This window comes from Malurus melanocephalus, unplaced genomic scaffold (genome assembly GCF_030028575.1).
Source record: "Malurus melanocephalus ecotype Western Australia unplaced genomic scaffold, MMel_1.1 scaffold_293, whole genome shotgun sequence".
Classification (NCBI taxonomy): Eukaryota; Metazoa; Chordata; class Aves; order Passeriformes; family Maluridae; genus Malurus; species Malurus melanocephalus.
In genome coordinates this window covers 891,566-910,695 of record NW_026623525.1, presented here as the reverse complement: position 1 = coordinate 910,695, position 19,130 = coordinate 891,566, and the positions used below count along the sequence as shown (strand labels likewise).

Sequence of the window (19,130 nt, the reverse complement as noted above, 5' to 3'; positions counted from 1 at the left end):
ATCTGTACAAGTTCCATTTGGAATTCTAATGCATTACATTTCACAGGAAAGAAAGAACAGRAGTTAGGTAAGAGGTCTGTTAAGTTACAACATTTTCATGCAACTCAGTCCTCTGTTAAGTATACAATTGCCAAAAGTTGTGGTTTTCCTAAGTGAAAGAGGATTCTTATCTCTTCAGTGTCTTGTTCAATTATGTGAAGCATTCAGACATTTCTGAATTACATCAAAACAGAGAAGTACCAGAAGAACMATTTAAAGACCATTTATGTATGGTGAAAAGAAGTCCAAGCAGATAAACATTATAGATTATAATTTTGTAAGGTAACACAAGTGTAACTGATAGGCATTAGATACTGACAGTGCAACTGTTTGGTGTCAGAAYAGAACATTATGTCTGTAAGAATAAAAAAGCTATCCTTGAAAATACCACCATTCAAATGCTAAGAAACAAAATATCTCAAAAAAATCCAAACTATAATTGGAGGATAAAGAGAGAAGGGAAAAATAGAAATATCACTTTATTTTATATGAAAACCCTGCATGTTTTTCTTAAGGATATACTGCAGTTAGTAAGTATATTTAATGTTAATGAATAACTATAATGCTAAATAAACCATGATTAAAATCAGGATTCTAAGTCATGACCAAATATGCTCCTACAATATCACTAACTCAAATACCTCAAGCAAAATTCCTGAGTGTTTGTGATACAGTTTGTCTTTTGCAAGAAACCAGACTGCTGGCATAAATAGACCATCCCAAGTTTTAGAAAATCTTTACTAGTACAAGAATTAAAGAATTTATAAATATTTAGCTTATTTAAATTTTCTTCAAATAATTGTCTCATGGAAGATAGAAGTTTCTATGTGATGGATTCAGGAAAATATACCTAAGACACACCTGGTTGGCTTATACACTAAAATTTATTCAGAAAGAAGAAACTAAAAAACAATGGAYAATAAATAAGGATCTGACATAAATATCTAAAGTTTGCATTTTAACACAAGAAAATACATTACAATCATAGAGGAAGGCAGGATTGTAGGGAATCAGATGGTATACATTCACTAGACATCCATATGAGTCCTCACAAACTCAAAGCTCCTCTACTCTGTTTCTTACCTGTAAGACATTACTTTCAGCTTCCTCCCCAGTAATCACTTCTACCTTCGCCAATAAACACTTCCTTGCTGTTGCTTTAGTATAGGCTGCTGCAGACTCCACCAGTGATTCTGAAATATTATTAGCTGAACAACATTTGGAGAGTCTGAGAATGATTAGCATGTAATTTTATAAGATGTAAAAAGGTCTCACACAAGTATACAAGAATTGAGACCTTTTGAGAAGTATAAAGACAGACTTTAATAGAAAACATAAAAAAGGACTGAAGTTTTAAGCAGAAGTTAAAGCTCATCTTTTAATACTTCTTTMCAAGCACAAGAGAAGTTATCCAGGAAGTTYTGTCCCTACACAATAGTTCAAAACCTTTGCATGGCCACATGCTTTTCTGCAGATGCTCCAGCAGCACTGATACTGCTGCCAGCCATACAGCTGTGCCTACACACAGACAACACAATTAACTTTCCACTTTCATTTGGGCTTGCAAGCAGTTTACTGAAGAAAACCCATAGCTCCCAGAATTTTCATAAAATCTTGACAATTTGAAGTCATAGAATCCAGCAAACAGCTCTAAGTTCAAGCAACATGTGCTGCACCAACTCAATGCAATACACATTTGACTCAGAAATTCAGTCACTGGAAATAAAATTGTTAAAAAAAATTTGCCACATTTCTCCTATGTTCTCTACCAAGTCCAACTACCAGCTCTGTTAATTCCCTCTACTTTTATTCTGCTGAAGATTCTACTAGTACCAAAGAAAGACCATGCCAAAGACAGTGCAGCCTGTACACATTTAATATCARAGGATCTATAGCATTCAGCAACTTCCACACCCAGCCTGCATCTCTGGTTACAGGAGACAGATTAAAATGTTACGTTTTTGAAAAGTAACATGACATTGAAAAATACAATAACTTAAACAAGGATTAACTACTATTCCTAATATAATATTTTGGTTCTCACCTTTCTCTGGCGTGGCCTCCTGAGAAGATGATTCAGATCCAGACTCTGTAGCAGCATTCTCCTTATTACTCTCTGTACTACCTTCATTTGATTTTGGTGGACTCTATCACAGAAATAAGACAAGGTAAATAGAAGAGAGAAAACATACACTAATTCTGCTCAACAGGACTAGTGACCAAGTACTGAGGGCATCTCCATTATTTGTAAACCACATGGCAAAAAAAGAATCTCACACCAACATGCTTTCACAGTTAAAGCTATCCTACTACTGCAGCCAAGGAACTGAATGGGGTGTGACCTGAAAACCAGGTTAAATTATTTTCCCTTGARCTGATACCAAATTTCAATCCTTATTTTGAAGCTTTTTGACTTGCTTTGTTCAACAACACAAGTCAACTTCAGTTACAGCTACTCATGGCATTGTTGACTGGAGTTAAGACAGGTATGAATACTCAGAATTAAATGTTTCCATTTCGTTCCAGTAAGGAATAAAAACAACAGCAGAAAACAGTGAGGTACCAGAAGTTATTCCTCAGGYTGGTACACATAAACAGGATTTCTGGAATCATACCTCAGTCCTGAAGCAGCTGCTTTACTTCTGGGCTTGAAATCCCATCCTGGGGGGTAATCACGTAACTGAGCAGCTCTCACTTTTGTGGACAATCATTAAATACCCTCTAATACTAATACTTCAATAGCCWTTTAAAGCAACAAGCTGTGCCATAAAGTGCTTGGACACAAGAATCACATGCACTCCAGAGAGGGCACCGAATCCCCTTACACTGAGRGAGTTTGGAAGGGAAATCCTGGAGAGAATTGCTAGGCAGGCAATAGTTCACAATGAACTTTCTGTGCTGCACTCAAAGTTACCTTCAAGGGAAACAACTGAAAAAAAAACCATATACTCAAATGACAAGTATAATTAAAGGCTCTCAAAAATCCTGAGTGAGAATCCATAACAAACTGCTCACAAAATCACAATATATACATAGTGGATACTCACTAGGACTCGCTCACTCATGTTCTGTCCAAAAACAAACTTGTTGCTAGATGCATCTGCATTGTTTGTAGAGTTCTCTACACTGAAAAAACCCAAGAAATAAACGAGGTTTTATAAGAAAGAAAATAGTATCTCTTACTTTCCACTAATAAAATTCCTCAAACAGTGAGTGATTGTCATTGGCTTTAAAAAAATAAGCACAAACATGGATAAAAATTAATTCAACTTAACACAAGAGCACATTCTGATTTTACAGAATGACAATTCTCTCAGAATGACAAGTGATTTTTGTCGCTGTAAAAACCTTCCCCTTCAGCTAACTAATAACATACAAAGTAATGCTGAATGCTAAGTGAGGGCTTATTGACTATAACATACTTTTTTTAAAGTAGTATTCTACATGCACAAACTAGAACTACTACATTCTGAGGTCAATTCTCTCAGCAAGGGAAAGAACTGAAACAAAAGCACTTCCAATATTGTAACTGAAGCAAAGGTAGCAGGGATAAGTAATGCCTTTTATCAGACTAGCTGCAAAACCATAGCCTCTCCAAGAAGTTTCACAATCAAATCTCAGCCTTTAYGTCTTCCTTAGAGAATAAGTATCCTCCTCCCATTAATATTTTTATTAACAGATTTTAAATCCTATTTAGGAAGGACAACAGTTTTACTCTTTTGCAGACTCARAAGACTTAACAAGTCATTGTTCCTGTCCCTTCCCATCAGGCATACCTTTCCAAGACACCAACATGCTCACAAAGTGAACATACAAAAGGCAGACCATTCTGAACCAAGCATACTAGCATTTAACCAAGTTTGGAAAATRTGGACTCATATCTACATGATTCAAGTGAAACAAACAAACCTTTAAACTGTACATGTAGAGTTGCTACTTCTGAATAAGGAGATGCCTAGAACAGAGGAGATCCTCAGTGGAAGACAGCTTTACCTACTAAGGGAATTAAATACCAAGTTCTGAGCTCCAAATGTTAACAGGGAACTCACCATGGCCTACCAGTATCTGCCATGCAAACTAGCACATTTACAGTTTTTAAAGAATTGACAGTGTTACAAAAAGGGAGGAGCTTCCCTTTACAAGTTGATTACCATAAGGCTTTGCCATCTCAGCTGAAAACCAGAGCCAACTCCCCTTAGTGACACTATCTTTTTTTTAAAAAACAAGGCCAAAGATAGGTTTCTGGCAATTGACTCATCATGAATAAGCCCTCCCAAAGTAAAGACTCAAATGAAATGACAGTAGATGTCATATGAGTTGAAAAATATGACAAAAAATTCCAGTATTTGAAGGCCGCATATTASTAGTTATTGTCTGCCAAATCTCATTGAACAAGAGACTGTGTCTCTTGGAAAGACACTGACTCACCATCAAGAGGGCAAAGGTGTTCTCTACCTCTCTAGTACATCATCTGAAAAGTTCAGCATCAAAAGGTCATTGACAGCAAAACTGCCTACTACCTATTTCATGGTAAACAACAGGATCTTAAAAATCCAGAATATAAGGACAAAACAAGCACGTATTGGGGCTTTTTAATTATTTCATGGCCTCAAACTGAATTTCAGCTTACTCCACGAACAGAGATGTTGCTCTGCTTCATCAGTCTTAGTGGGATTTTCCCTCGTGCTTTTCYAGTTATTACCTGAATTTACAGCTCTTTATCTTCTGGTTTCTATGCATTCTGTCCACTACTTAATTATTTTGACCACTGCTAAGCTAGCATTTTCACAGAGCAGTATCACTACCTTAGCCTCAAGTGAAGGCTATCACCTCAGAGCTCATTACTACATAGGATTAGCAGTTTTCTTCTGGCTGCCTCACTTTACCCATACATCACATTTCTTCTGATGTTATTGCCTGATCAGAAATTCTCTCAAAAACCTCTCACAGTTAGGTTCCTACTTATTCATACAGGCCCTCTACTCTGAAAAGCTTACTATCATGGAAAGATTTTTTACTATTCTTYCTTTTATCCATATCATATATAGAACATACTGAACAACACAAAAACAGTGCAGATCTCTACAGGATTCTACTGGTAGCTCCAATTTAATCCACCACTGTTTCTAATCATTCATGAGAAGACTTCTCATCTTATGCTTGTTGGTTTTCTGAAGAGGCTTTGGTGAGGATGTGGTCAAATAAGTAGTATCAAATGCATTTCCTTTGACAAGATGATTGAGGATTCMCCCAGATCTGAAGACTGCCACCTCATTCTTCAGAAGCCTGGGTCCCCACTGACCCARTCTAAGCCCTGCATCCAATAAAGAGCAGAATCAAAAGAATTTTCAATAGAGAGTAAGGAGAACTGTCCTATAGGCTTCCCTATAGTCTCACCTGGAACTGATGTACTGTAGAAAATAGTTTGTTGCAGAAGGTACATCTGATGTCAGAAGACCAGCATTCTGCACATCAGCAGTTTCATCACCTTCATCTCCTAGCTAGAAAAAGAACAAGTAYATATCAACAATTTTAATTACTGACYACAAATTTTTCAAGTCATTCTTTCCAAAGYTCCATTCACAAATGCTTTCTAAAATAAAACAATGTAAGTCTATGTCCCAGTATTACACTTTCTTTTACTATGCYAGGAAACTTGTGGAAACCTATCTTCAACAGGAAGTACTAACARTCCAACTCAGTTATTCTATGCACAAGTTTGAGCCCAGGCTGCTCTATTTTTCCACCATTTCTGTGAGGTTTTGGTTGCATAAGAGCATAGGACCACATTTCAACTTAATTCTAACGCAAAAGATAAGAGAGGATGCTACACTGCCCTGAGCTTTAGCTGTTATAATTGRAGTAAAGCATTTATTTTTGAAAAAGCTTCTTCTGCTACTTAACAGAATTAGTTTATTAAACAGTCAGAAGACTAGTTTTATTAAACAGTCAACTCAATTGTGTTCACAGCTTTTAATTTTACATATATACATGGAGGTTTTAACCTTTTCATATAGCAGCTTCCCAGTACTTCAGAAACTCTTCATCAAGAGAAGAAACACATTTACCTTAACTCTATCTCTTAAGTTTTGTCCAAATACAAATGCTTGCTGTGCATTTAGTTCAGCCTTCTCACAGCTGTCATCATCTGAAGTATTGTTGGACTCCTTTTTCTGACATTCTCCTGCCTAAAGAAATGGAAAAACATAGTCTAAGAAGTTGAGGTTTTTTTAATAAAACCACCTTATGACAAGGTRAGTCACACCCTCATTTACAATGACAAAYCAGTAACACTTCCAGATCTACAAGGCAAGTTTTGTATTCAAATAATGTCTCTGTTCTTGTTTAAGTGTTTTTCTTAGCAAATCACAGAACAGTTAAAGTTCAAAGGAATTTCTAAAAATCATTTGGTCCAAACTGCTTTCAAAGCAACACCAACTTCAAAATTATATTAGGCTGCCCAAGATCTCTAATCAAGTTTCAAAAAAGAAAAAAAATACACATGTGACAGTTTCACATTTTACATTTTGGTAGTCTGATTCAATGTTCAACTACATTATGGTATGACAGTTTTGTCCTAAAACCCATCTGGAATCCCCCTTCACACCACACCTGCAGCTTCTCAATCTGTTCCACAGACACTTCCTAATTTCATTCTAGTCTTGCCAGCACCTACCACTTGAGAGCTGAGTGGAACAATCCAATTCCCATGCCCTAGTCAAAGCAGAACAAACTGAGCTTTTTCATTCTCTCCTCACACATCCTGTGCTCCAGCCACTAGTCCCCTTGGTGATTTTTAAGTGTCTTTCATGTATGGTACTCCTGATGCCATCCACCAGTGGCACAAAAAGGGAAGGATCACTTTCCTGAACTTAATKGCTGCAGTTTTAGTAAAGCAGCCCAAAAGTCCTCTTAATCAATAAAAGAATACATTAATTATTCATGTTCAACCTGTTGCTCATCACTGCTGCACAGGAGCTGAAGGTTCCTGAACTTTTTGTTCTGCTAAGGACTTTCTAGTCTGTAGATCTGCCACCTGATTTCCACAAGTGGCTTTGTAACTTCTCCCTGCACCCGCTGTGGTGGCACTTTTCCCARTTATTCCCATACTATAGTTTGTATTTCACTATATTCAGAGCCTTGCACTTAAAAACYATTAGAGTAGTGTTGAAAAGCAATTGCAACTCCATGGGAATCACTCCCTCCCGCTTCTGTCCTAACTTCCTACCCCASAGTTTTTGACACTGATGGGAAGAACCAACACTGTGCACACACAAAGCCTCACAAGTGACCCACACACRGCAGTTGCCTCTCAGCAAAGCACCATTCCATCAGCATCAGCAGCAGGAAAGTATCAAGCAGAAGAAAACCCCAAAACCACAAGAAGTCTGAGCATATTCTGAGGAAAACTATATARTTACTGTGGGAAGAGTATTAGGGGGTACTACCTCCTACACTGGAGAGGACAGTCAAGAGAAAGATGCCTCTCTAAGGAGCCCATTACTAGTCTTTATGGCAGGCCAATGTGAATTTTTCCTTTCCTTTGCCTTTTTTACTTCCTTTCCTCCACAATAAAATAAATGTCACCCTTAGAAGCAAAAGTATCAGCTAGAGATCTGCTAATTAATTCTGTATCTGAGAAGTTGTCTCAACACTTTTCGTACAGTATCCAGATCTCCAAGACTTGCCTGCACAGCTGCTTTCTAGCCAGTCCCTCTTCAGTCCCTGTGACACATGGGTTCTYTCACCCCAGGTACAGAATTTTGCATTTGCTGACCATCAGCTAGTTTTTCTCACCTCATTTTTCCAATCTGCTGAAATCCTGCTAAACAGCCCCTACCTTCTAACATATTGACCATTTCCCTTCCCACAGTGTACTAGTACAAGATTTATTTCACCTTGTCCAGATTGTTCAACAGTCCTAAAGGAGTGCCTCTAGTGACTGACACTGGTCAGACTTCCAGCCACTGGCTGCTAGTCTCAAAGMTCACTGCTTCAGTCAATTTTTCACCCACTTTAAATTCCACCCAACCAGTTGTGACTCTCTGTTTTGGCTATGGCAATGACRCTTCAGACTACACAAAGATCTTGTATAAAGCCAAAATCAACAAGTAGAACTCTGCAAAGYTAACCATCTCAGAGGGTAAAAAACCCATCAGGTTAGTCTCTGTTWTATCCATGCTGGCTGTTCTCAATCCCTTTAAGGTGCYTCATATCCTAGGCYTYCTTCACCACAAAGGGARAAGAAGGAGCTCAGCAATTTCTCCTTTTTGGAACCTCTTTCTTGCTGTTCTTGGAAATGTGTTCCATGTTTTCTTCTGCCCCAGTAACTGGGCCCCTCCACTGTACCATAACTCTCTGAGCACAGGTAGTGGTCTCACACCAGCACCAGCCAGCTCCTTGTCAAGAGTTCATTCTCTTCCCAGTACAATACTGATACAACACTATTTTGGATTCAGGATGAATATAACGTTGATCACACACTGATGTTTTGKTTGTTGCTCAGTCGTGCTCACCCCAAGTCATGGACTTCTCAGTGTCTCACACTCTGAGGAGCTGCACAAGAAGCTGAGGGGGAGCACAGCCAGGACAGCTGACCCAAACTGGTCAGAGAAATCCTGCASAGTATGTAAACTGGGAGGGGCTGTTCACTGCTGGGAGACAGGCTGAGTACAGATCAGCAGATGCTGAGCAACTGGGTATTGGGCATCACTTGTTTTCTTTGTGCTTTATTTATCTCTCTCTCCCCTTTTCATTATTATTATTATTATTATTATTATTATTATTATTATTTTACTCTGTTTCAGCTGTTTAACTGTTCTTATCTCAATCCACTTGTACAATTTCATGCACTTTGGGATAAACAATTCTCTGAGGTGGCTGTCCATGGAGATAATGAACTCTTATGAGCCCTGCTGTCCTTAAGAATCCTGTCAACCAGCTCAAACAAGCTGAAGTCTTCTCTCCCAAAGTCTGGATCTTTATTTTGCTACTTATCTTCATCAGTTTCCTCAGCTTCTCAAACTCCATGCCATTGATGCTGCAACTACAGCTACTCTCAACCTTTGTATTTCTAGCCAGTTCTTTGCTGTGAATACCAGGTACAACTGAATACCTCCCACATCAGYCTACTCAGCACATGCAAATACTCACATCAACTTATTCCTAAAATCTCCAGGAGTATTCTGGAGTATTTCTACCAGGACATGTTGCCTTTTTAACAGGTACCCAAGTACTAAAGTTCTMCTTTAGATCCAAGCCCTGTAACTGTGAAACTTCTAGTTCAAGGACTTTAGTTACTTTCTCTACTTGATCAGTCCAAGTCTAGTGAAGGTTCATTTAATCTCCCTCTTGTCCTCCCCTCTGATCTTAGTCTATAAAGCCTTGATCAATCCAGTGCCCTCTCAAAACAAAGCCTCTGCATTCAGACAGCTTCTTTTAKCATGGTGGAATCTATCCATCTGTCTTTCCTGCTTCATTTCTTTAAAAGCCTTACTGCATCATGCACCTAATGCAGTATACTCCAGCTGTCCAAGTGAACATCCTGTATCCATGATCCCAATGAGGTTACAGACCTGTCATTGAACACAAGACAACTCTKCTCAAACTCCTTCTTTTAATTTCTCATGCACCATATTGTTGCCTCCAGGTGCCAGCCATGGCACTTCCTGCACATATCACATAGGTCAAAAAAAGCAGTAGGAAAACAACACTAGATTAGGTCCAAGAGTTYTGCAAATCCCATTTGATATTTAAGGGACATAACCTTTGAATAACCCAGCATCATTTGCCTTCAGATTCTAATTCTGGCATTTCAAAGACAYTCTTTTTCTGCTTGCAGTTAGAAAYGGACCAGTGTTGACTATGGGGAATAGTCCTCCACCACTGAGTGACACATAGGGTAAAGAAGCATTCTGTTGAACACAAGGGAAAATCATTTACCTAGGACTTCCATAGTAGGTCCTCTTCCTTCTGGATAAGGATCAGCATCTCCCTGCTACCAAAAAGGCTGAGGGCTATCAAGTTTCCTTGCACATCTGATGAATTTAAGCCACCAGACTCTCCTACCAGTCAAGACAGGTTGGATCCAAGGCTGCAGCTTGTATCCATCGAAGGACAATGTTGCTTAGGGCTACTGGAATTTACCAGGGATTTTCAAGACAGAGACCAGAGAGGTASAAGTTGCCATAAAGCTGCTCAGGGTATGACAACCACCAGACTGAGAACATTCCCACTCTGCTACCTTGTATAAGTACAAGACAGAGACATCAAATAAAAATCTTTTCTGCCAGTAAAATAAGACCATGACTCACATCTGCTCTAACAAAGGCAGGCCATGCTCACATAATACTGCAAGATACCTACTTCACAAGGAAGCTCACTTTCATGGTACTCCAAATCTATGCTACAGCTCTGCACATACAATTACCAATACRAAACAATTCCAGAAGTAATCTTTCACCCTCATCAAGCCATCTAATATTCTGCAGATATAAGAGACTCCAGCATTTAACACAACTACTGCATGAACTCACATGCCTTTAGTTGTGCAAGAAAGCTTCAGGCAGACAAAMTTGACTACAAATACCAAGAAAATAGAGGGTCTCACAACAATCCCTGGTAAAATTGCAAATGTTCGGTCATGAAACTTTACACCATTTATCCTGAGCTTCCTGAAATCCTTCACAACCAGATTTAAGAGCTTCCTTCTACCAGAAAACCTTCTCCAAGGTCAGTTGACTAAAAAACTTCAGAGCATCTTTGGATGTTAAAAGCAGAACAAGGGTGTCCCTAATGACACACATAGTGGGGTTACAAGCATGTCCCCCTGTTTTCATACTGGTCCATGCATTCAATTTATTTATCTATCACTACTTAGCTGTGGCAGTAGCCTTTCATTAAACCTTAAAAGCCATTCACTCTGCAAGTGTTTCTGCTTGCATATTAAGGATTGAGATTCGAATTTCAAGTAAACTGTTCCATACTCTTGTGTTAGCAAAACTATTTCTATGCTCAATGTGGCAATAAAAAACAAAAACAAACAACTGCCTAATGAAGCTTCCAAAAAAGCCCACCCACCCTCAAAGTCCCTAAACATCCTCCTCATGCTATCAAGTCAAGACCTTCAGAAGCTAATGGTTAGCTCAAAACCTGCAGGGAAGGAAAAGGACGGGACACACTGCACAGAACATTACCATTCTTTCATGATAGCAAATAACCAACTTCTGATGCACTTAGATGTTTTCTGCCTAGGTGAAGCTTTTCAGCCCCTCATTACGTGCACTGTTCACTTGCTGTTGGGAATTCATGTGCTGCCACTGGCTTTTTACTCTGTTCAGAGAATATTCAGGACTGTCACCTTGGTACCCTTCTCCAACTCACCTTGTCCTCAGAGTCAGAACTTTTCAGTGTTGCATCACTTGCTGATTCTGATGTGGCTACAGAATCTGGAAGGGTACTTACACCATTGGTGCCACTGCTGAGAACTGCAAAAAGGAAAGAAAAAAATTACATAAACTCTCTAGATATTTAGACTGTCAAAAAAGTTTTCTTATGCAAATTGCATGCAGCTTCCTGGTTTAAGTCTATTAAACATTGCAATGTAAACTAAAAAGTGCCCATAGCATTTTGAAAGCGAAATGAGGACCACAATTCAGCAATTCTTAGCAGAATCAAAAGCCCAAATGAAGAAAACCATAAGTTAGCAAAAAGTAATTTAATCTATAAAAATGTTGTAAGGACTTCAACACATACAACTCCAAGCAACCATGCTGCCCCAATCTAATACTGTTCACAGCCAGCAGGACTTGTCTTCAGACTGATCTACCTGCTAACATGCTGAACTCCCATTGAAAATTTATACTCCAATACTAAGTTCTCTGTAGAGTCTGATCTGGGTCAGCAGGTATGTCAAGAAATCAAGCTAGAAATGTCAGATTCACCATTAACTGAAGTTACTCCTGTTTCTGTTCAACTAAACTTCTACGTAACAAATGCCATCAGGCTGGGGAAACATGGGGTTTAGGAGACAGGGACTCTTTAAACAGTTTTCTTTGCTTTAACTTCCAGACTTGAATCATGACTATTTCTATCAGCTATATCATATTCCATAACAATACAATAAGAATTATATGAATGACCAACCTAAAAACTAAAATTCTATATTCAGAATAAAAATTGTACCTCAAAGTCCCAACTCCAAAATGGTCACCAAGCCCAGATGCACCTCTCACCAATTTAGGTACTTTACTGTTACTCAATTACCTGTAATAGCTTATTACACCATGGTCAATGCTGTCATTTGAGATTGCTATACCGTACCCTTAAAAGTTTTTTTATTCCAAAACTCAAGCATGGATTGCACCAAAGTTAGAAGTCAGGCAACATCAGTCATTCTACACAAGACCCGAAGGTTCAACTGCATTATCCCTCATGTAATACAGATACAGAGGTACAGTTAAGATGTTTCTTTTCTGAAAGGAGAAAACTAGAAAAACCAAGGTGGGTGTTGAGTAAAACCAAACAACTATACTAAAAAAAAATTCAATATTTTTGGTTTTTTTTCAATGTATTTAGAATGCAAAAGCTTTATTTACCACTTTGTGAGAAAGTTTTTGGCTGTGGTGCCTGTAGTACTGCTGGACGGAGCACACTTCGCTGCTGTTCCTTCGGTTTCTGGCTAGGGAGACCTAAAAGTGCAAAGCTTTTTCAAGAACTATAAAGCTTTAAAGTCAGAAAATTCAGCTTCATGTAATCATATCTAATTGCTTCCAACAGAACACACAATTCAAAAACAGACAAGAAAAGGTTTCACTCCCTTCTTTTCCATCCCTTGCTCAGCCTCAAAATAGAGTTAGTCTCAAATAGGGAAGACTATTTCCTAGCCTTAAAGCACAATTTCAAATATGTTCTCTGCCTTATCCAGGAAAGCACAGAGGGACAGTTTACTACTGATCCAGAAATACAAAACAAARTGTAAGAGAAAGGATTGCTGGTGTACTGTTCTTATTTATGGACTGACATTTTATTCAACTACACATTCCAAGTCTTCTATTCTCTTTTCAATGAAATAATTTCCAAATATTAACAATTTTTTTAAAATTCACACAAACTGGTACTGTACCAACATATTGGTACTGTAATAGCTGTGTTGTGTCATTTAACAACCTTTAAGCTTTTTTAATTAACCTGACCTCTTTGGTTTGTTGTAGTAAGATGCACAGCACTACATCTCTAATTTTGCTATGATTCAAAAAGCTAATTCAAAAACCTAATTTAAAAAACCCAAACATTTTAATATCAACTCTTGAAGGTTATGGCAAGTCCAGAAGGTTCAGTTCTCTTCACTGAAAAAAGTCGAGATGAACTCTTGATCCACTAAATTACTGCAACAAAAGTCACTCATAGCAATTAGGTCCATTTCAGGCCACCCGTATAAAGGGCATGACATCAGAATATAAAGCTATCCTAAGTTCAAATACCCATAAGCTCAAAAAAGCTTGTTCCTTTCCTACATTTACCACTCTTCCTGCAAGTGAACTTAATTTACATACAGATATGCAATAATATCTTTCATTACCTAAATAGTTTTGGGTTTGTTTTTTTCAAATTTTTTTCAAATTCTGAAGGAGCTGCAACACTAATGTCTTTCTGATAGTGGTTGGGTCTACATCAGTAAACAGGCAACTCTGTAAYGCAAAACAGGCAGGATCAAGGACCTGCCACCAAAAGCCAGGAGAGCAGAAGTGGGCACTCACTGACAGTTCAGACTGCCCTGGACTGCTCCCAGACTGAATACTCTGTAATGGCTGGAAATTGCTCAAGGGACTCCTGGAACACCCCTTTCCTTCCAGTTAGTAACCAAAGGAATCTTGTTCACAGACTGCAGGATTACTCCAAGCACAAACAGAGGCTGCTAAGCAGGAACAGCTGGGAGATGCACTTCAGACATGCACAGCCCATCTAATGCAAAAAATGGATGTGTCCATACCCGTTATATAGTGGATATAGGCACAACCACCCTAGAGAAGACAAGATTTTTTTTTTCTGCAGACACATAGGTTTTGACACCTTCTAGTTACAACTGCAGGTTGAGCAAACTACTGAATAAATAAAATGTATGAGCTGGTTTCTTTTCATGGTTGCAGTRAACAGTGAACTCACCTGCACTAGGTGCCTGACCATGGATGAGTATTGGTGGCTTCAGCCGGAATCCACTGCTYTTTTCCTCTGGAAGCAAAATACAAAATTACAAGGACAAAGCAGTAAGATATTACAAATATCCATTCAGTCATAAAATTCCTCATGTTTACCCCACTGTAAGCAACTCACAAGTTCTAAAAATATTGAAAGTTATTAGGAGATTTTTAAAGAATAAATTCTCTTCTGAAAGAAAGAAATACGAATTTCCATGATCATCAYAGAAAATATACATCACAGACAAACATATTTTGTCACAAGTTAAAATGTAATTTTTTTTTMATGAGAAACAGGAAAAAGACTGTGTTCACCAGAGAAATGGGGCTTCTTCTGTGAAGGATTTAATATAGACAACAAAGGTTTTAAGTGAGAATCAAACTAAAAGAAAGAACAATCAAAAGTATGACTGAACATGACAGATGCTAACAAGTATCTAACTGCTAATTATCATAAATGAAGTTAAACTTTATAGCTTAATTATTGGTTTCTTGTAATTCCATTAGCTTTTATTAATTTTTTGGTAGTATGAAGGTAAAAAYTCCTTTGCTCACACTCACTACACTTAGGGCTTTTAAATAAAATACCAAAATCTCAAAAAAATTTAAATCTACAGCCATTACAAAATGAGTTCCTAAGAATGTAAAAGGAATAATTATACTTTTTTCCTTTTAGGGGCTTAATATCTGCTCTCAGAACAAGACAACTCAGCATCTTACAGTTTCACTGTGTATGGCTGTGAGCATACTAATGTGCAATAAGGTGATACCAACACAACTGAACCAGAATGACAGGGACTAACAGAATCAGCAGTTCCATCAACASGGGGCTCACAGGTCGTAGCTGAACATCATCATGACCATACGTTATGGTTGTTCTGTTTTCCAATATAAAAGAACATTTTCCAAAGTAGATAAATGAAAATTTTCTATAGGTTTTATTGTGAGGCTAGTAGGAAAGGGTCATATTGCAGTATTCTATCATCACTCCCATCACATTAAACAATTTTGATATTATTTTAATTACCTCCAGCAAGTGAGAAGTCAAACAATGAAGCAAGTGAGCAAGAGAACAACTGTAAGATCAGAACCATCATCACTTCCATTCTCACAGATAGCATCTTACTTCTGAAGTATCAGAGAGCTTTAGATCATGACAAATTAACAACAGTTCAAGCAAAAAGCAGAAAAATGAGGAAGTTCACCTGGTTCTGAGTCAGAATTGCCTGTAGAGGGTTCACAGAAGCTTGATGGCATAAAGACATTGTTCTTTGTTACTGCAGTCAAGGAAAAAGAAAACAAAAGGAAAGTTGTGTATGTTGTTCCGTATCATAAACCTGTTCTCAGACTTCAATCTAAAAATGACTTTTCTAGTAATTTTATTTTGGTTTTATTTCTTCTAAACTAAAACAACATTACAACCAAAGTAGCAGACAAGTCATTGTCCATAAACCCCCTTCACTGTCTCCTGAAACAGAGAAAGAACAAATCTTTTTTTTTGTTGGGAATATAAATACGGGATTCCCAATCTGAATTGTATCTGAATTAGGTATTAGAAGTGGTATTAAAATATATAATAGCATTGCAAAATGTATAATACCATTTCAAAAGGCCCCTGCAGAGARCAGAAAGGCATGACATGCCTGCTGAAGAGTACGAGCAAACACCTGGGCTCTGACACACAGCACTGYCTGCACCAAGAAGCAACTTAGGTTTGAACCACTCTGAAAAGATGAAACTCCCATAGAAATAGAGGAGAGCACATCAAAGTGCTGTCAAATGTCACCTCAGCAGCATAAGAGTCAACAAAAGGGAAAAAATGTTTGAAAAAACACGCAAAGGACAATGCTTCTTTTCCACCCTTTGCTGGGACCTAAAGAAGCAAGCAATAGGGATTTTGGTTGAAGCCCTGTCCAGCACTTGTAGTACTTTTGGTCTTATACAAAAATAAATAAGACAATCAGAGAAGGAGACAGATTTCTCCAACAAGTATAACACTATTTATTGGCTCTTAAAAGGCTGTAGAAAAACCTTAAGTATGTTGAAAGGAGAAATGAAGCTTATCTCTGAACACCATTGTACTAAAAGATRCAGCAACTGCCTTTTATAATTAAATCTTAATTTTTTTTCTATTTCCTTTAATTCCACCTTCTCTCTTTTTATTATTGTCTGCCTTAAGCTTAAATATGACACAGTTTTCATGTAAGTAAAATTTCCCTATTTTGAGAGAAACATAACCCTACCAAAAAAAAAAAAAAGGTGGGAAAGTGAAAGATTTTCTGGAAACCAAAGCCACTGTTAACAATATTCAAAGAGATTTTTATGGAAGTTGCAATTCAAATCAAAGTTCTCACTGCTTGACAACACACATCAGAAGAGAACAAGGGCATCAGGGAATAAATTACCATATCCAGTCAAAATACATTAGCTAAGCAGTGGCTTGAGAAAGGGTGCTGGGCTCCTGGAACATCCAGTATTTAACCATGAAAGAATTGRGTAAATAGTTTTCCTTCACTTCTTAGCAGATGTTAACATAGAGATTGTAATCTCATAAAATAAAGACATTGCAGAATGGAAGTAATAGTGATTACAGGGAACCTGGGTAAACACATACTATTATTTAACAGAAAATCTAGACCAAAACCTCATATTCACTATTTTTGTGCATTCCTTTACTAAGAGTGTTGGCCAGCAGACAGCAGCAACGCTGGTTATTCAATTCACAGGATGGCATCTGGAGACTCATTGAGCTGCACACCAGAAAACTGAGACCTGTAAAAAAGGGGCTTTTTCCACTGACTAGCACTGGTGCATGAAATTGGAATACTGTGCCCAAAAAATATCAGCAACGACATTTTAGATTTCATAGTCACTTGTTTCTTTAAAATTAAAATCGAAATAACTARGCTTTCACCTTTTAATCACATCTCCAAAATGTGCTGCATGAGAGGAACTCTTTTTAGTGTTCTCTTCTTCAAGGGTTTTCATCTCCTTTATTTCAACTAACATAGCAGAAATAAAGTAGCTGTCCCCAAATSTGCCTCAAACACTGACATAACTAAAATAACCAGTAACTGAAGCTAAAACCTTCATATGATCTGTGAGGAGAGAAGGCACAAATGGAGATTGTTCCTGTGAACAAATATCAAACATGCCCATTCCCATGCATGCGAACTGCATAAATTTACCCCAGTGATTTCACTGCCCTGAGTGTGCACACACACGCACACACACACAGGCTATGGTCATTCTCTCTCCTTTTGTCAGCTGTTTCAGGAATGCACTGTGTCCCCTCCATTTTAAAAGGAATGGGAGAACAGGACTGAAACAAACATGAGCTGAGACTTGAAAAAGTTCCCTTGCAGCAGAGCAACTAAGAAAAGAGTAGCACTTAAATTTGGAAAGAAGCAACTTGATCACAACAAATCAAGAAGATTTCTGGTTAATTCTGATTAATTTAACAGCACAAGAGGAAAAGCGGAAGCTACAAATAGACATAACCTTACAGACAGATAACTTCTTAAAATGTTTTCTATCAACTCCTTTGGGTTTCACCAAATTTGCTAACATGAGTACATGGTTGCTGTGGTCTTAATCCAAAGCACAGCAGACAGTAATAAGACTGATTACATGACTGGAAAAAGAATGTATAGTAAGAACACCCACCTCTCATATATAATAGTGTAGCAAGATTTACCTGACTGAGAAGGAGGGAACTGAGTTAAAGACGAAGTTCTCTCACGTTTTACAGGCGGACAGTAGCTTCCATCCTCTCGATCAGATTCTGTAGAAAAAAATGATTAGAGAAAATGCAAAACATCCCAGCAAGACACACACTCAAGACTTTTAATTTTACAATAAAATCTCTTACCATCTCCGTCTTCTGGACTTGATCCATCTGCTGATCTCTGAAATCAGATTACAATGATCAAACAAAGATCACATGAACATTTAAATTTCTTCAGATTGATCCAAATATTTTAAACATGAGTTAGATTTTTTTCTTTACTGTCAATGATAGACATTCAATGCATTATCTTCTATGAGTTCTATGTAGGCATACAGAGTTTCATACAGATACAATCAATTCAAAATATTTCATTTACAAATAAGATTCCTGAAAATTCATATCCCAAGCACTTACATCTTCAGGGACTGTGTAACAATTATTACATATTCTACATCTTGAAAATTTTAAAATTACAGTTTCCAAAATAGGTTTGATTTTAAAAATATCGTAACATTTCATACTCAACATAAACATATCCATTTATCTGGGAGTTCATTCCAAAGCACTTTACCTAATTACTGTAAGTGACGCTAGTTCGTTCAACAAAATGGAGGAATGTCTTTCAAAGCATGCTCTACACACCAGCACCACAGTAATTTTATTTGAATTAGCAATGGATAGTCTCCTAACATCTTCCACAGAGCCAGGAACAAAAAGGCAAGCATCACAGGCTATCAACTATCACAAACATTAAAAAAGTCTGTGAACAGAGGTTTTACATATTTTCTGAGGATTTCTATGGCTCTTTCCTCCTACTGCTCTGCCAGCTCCTCAGCWAATACAATCTCCCTTGCTCCTGCAAAAAATAACCCCATGACAGACTCCTTTAACTATGGAAGGTGATCAGGGCTGTGTCACCATCTTCATCTCATTACAAAACATCCTAGAATCATTGAATTGCTTAGGTTGACGAGATCTTTAAGATCACCAAGTCTAAGAGATCCCTCAGAACTGCCATGCCCGACGCTAAAACACATCCGCAATTTCCCCATCCACATGTCTTCCAAATCCCTGTAGGGATGATGGCTCCACCACTGCCATGGGCAGCCTGTTCCAGGACTGCACAATCCWTTTTGTGGAACATGCTTTTCCTRATACCCAATCTA

The 19,130-nt window shown here is 37.8% G+C and overlaps 1 protein-coding gene across 1 annotated transcript in view; it reads right to left on the bottom strand.

Annotated features, from left to right (window-relative positions):
- Positions 1-19,130, bottom strand: part of RANBP3 (RAN binding protein 3) — a 53,554-nt gene that overhangs the window by 10,226 nt on the left and 24,198 nt on the right. The window contains exons 4-14 of the mRNA XM_057376917.1: positions 18,106-18,142; positions 17,932-18,018; positions 15,440-15,511; positions 14,203-14,268; positions 12,636-12,728; positions 11,422-11,525; positions 6,108-6,227; positions 5,437-5,540; positions 3,087-3,165; positions 2,084-2,186; positions 1,123-1,247 (exon numbers count right to left, since the gene is read on the bottom strand). Of these exons, the coding sequence (XP_057232900.1) occupies positions 1,123-1,247; positions 2,084-2,186; positions 3,087-3,165; positions 5,437-5,540; positions 6,108-6,227; positions 11,422-11,525; positions 12,636-12,728; positions 14,203-14,268; positions 15,440-15,511; positions 17,932-18,018; positions 18,106-18,142 (990 nt within the window). The remainder of the gene's footprint in view (positions 1-1,122; positions 1,248-2,083; positions 2,187-3,086; positions 3,166-5,436; positions 5,541-6,107; positions 6,228-11,421; positions 11,526-12,635; positions 12,729-14,202; positions 14,269-15,439; positions 15,512-17,931; positions 18,019-18,105; positions 18,143-19,130) is intronic.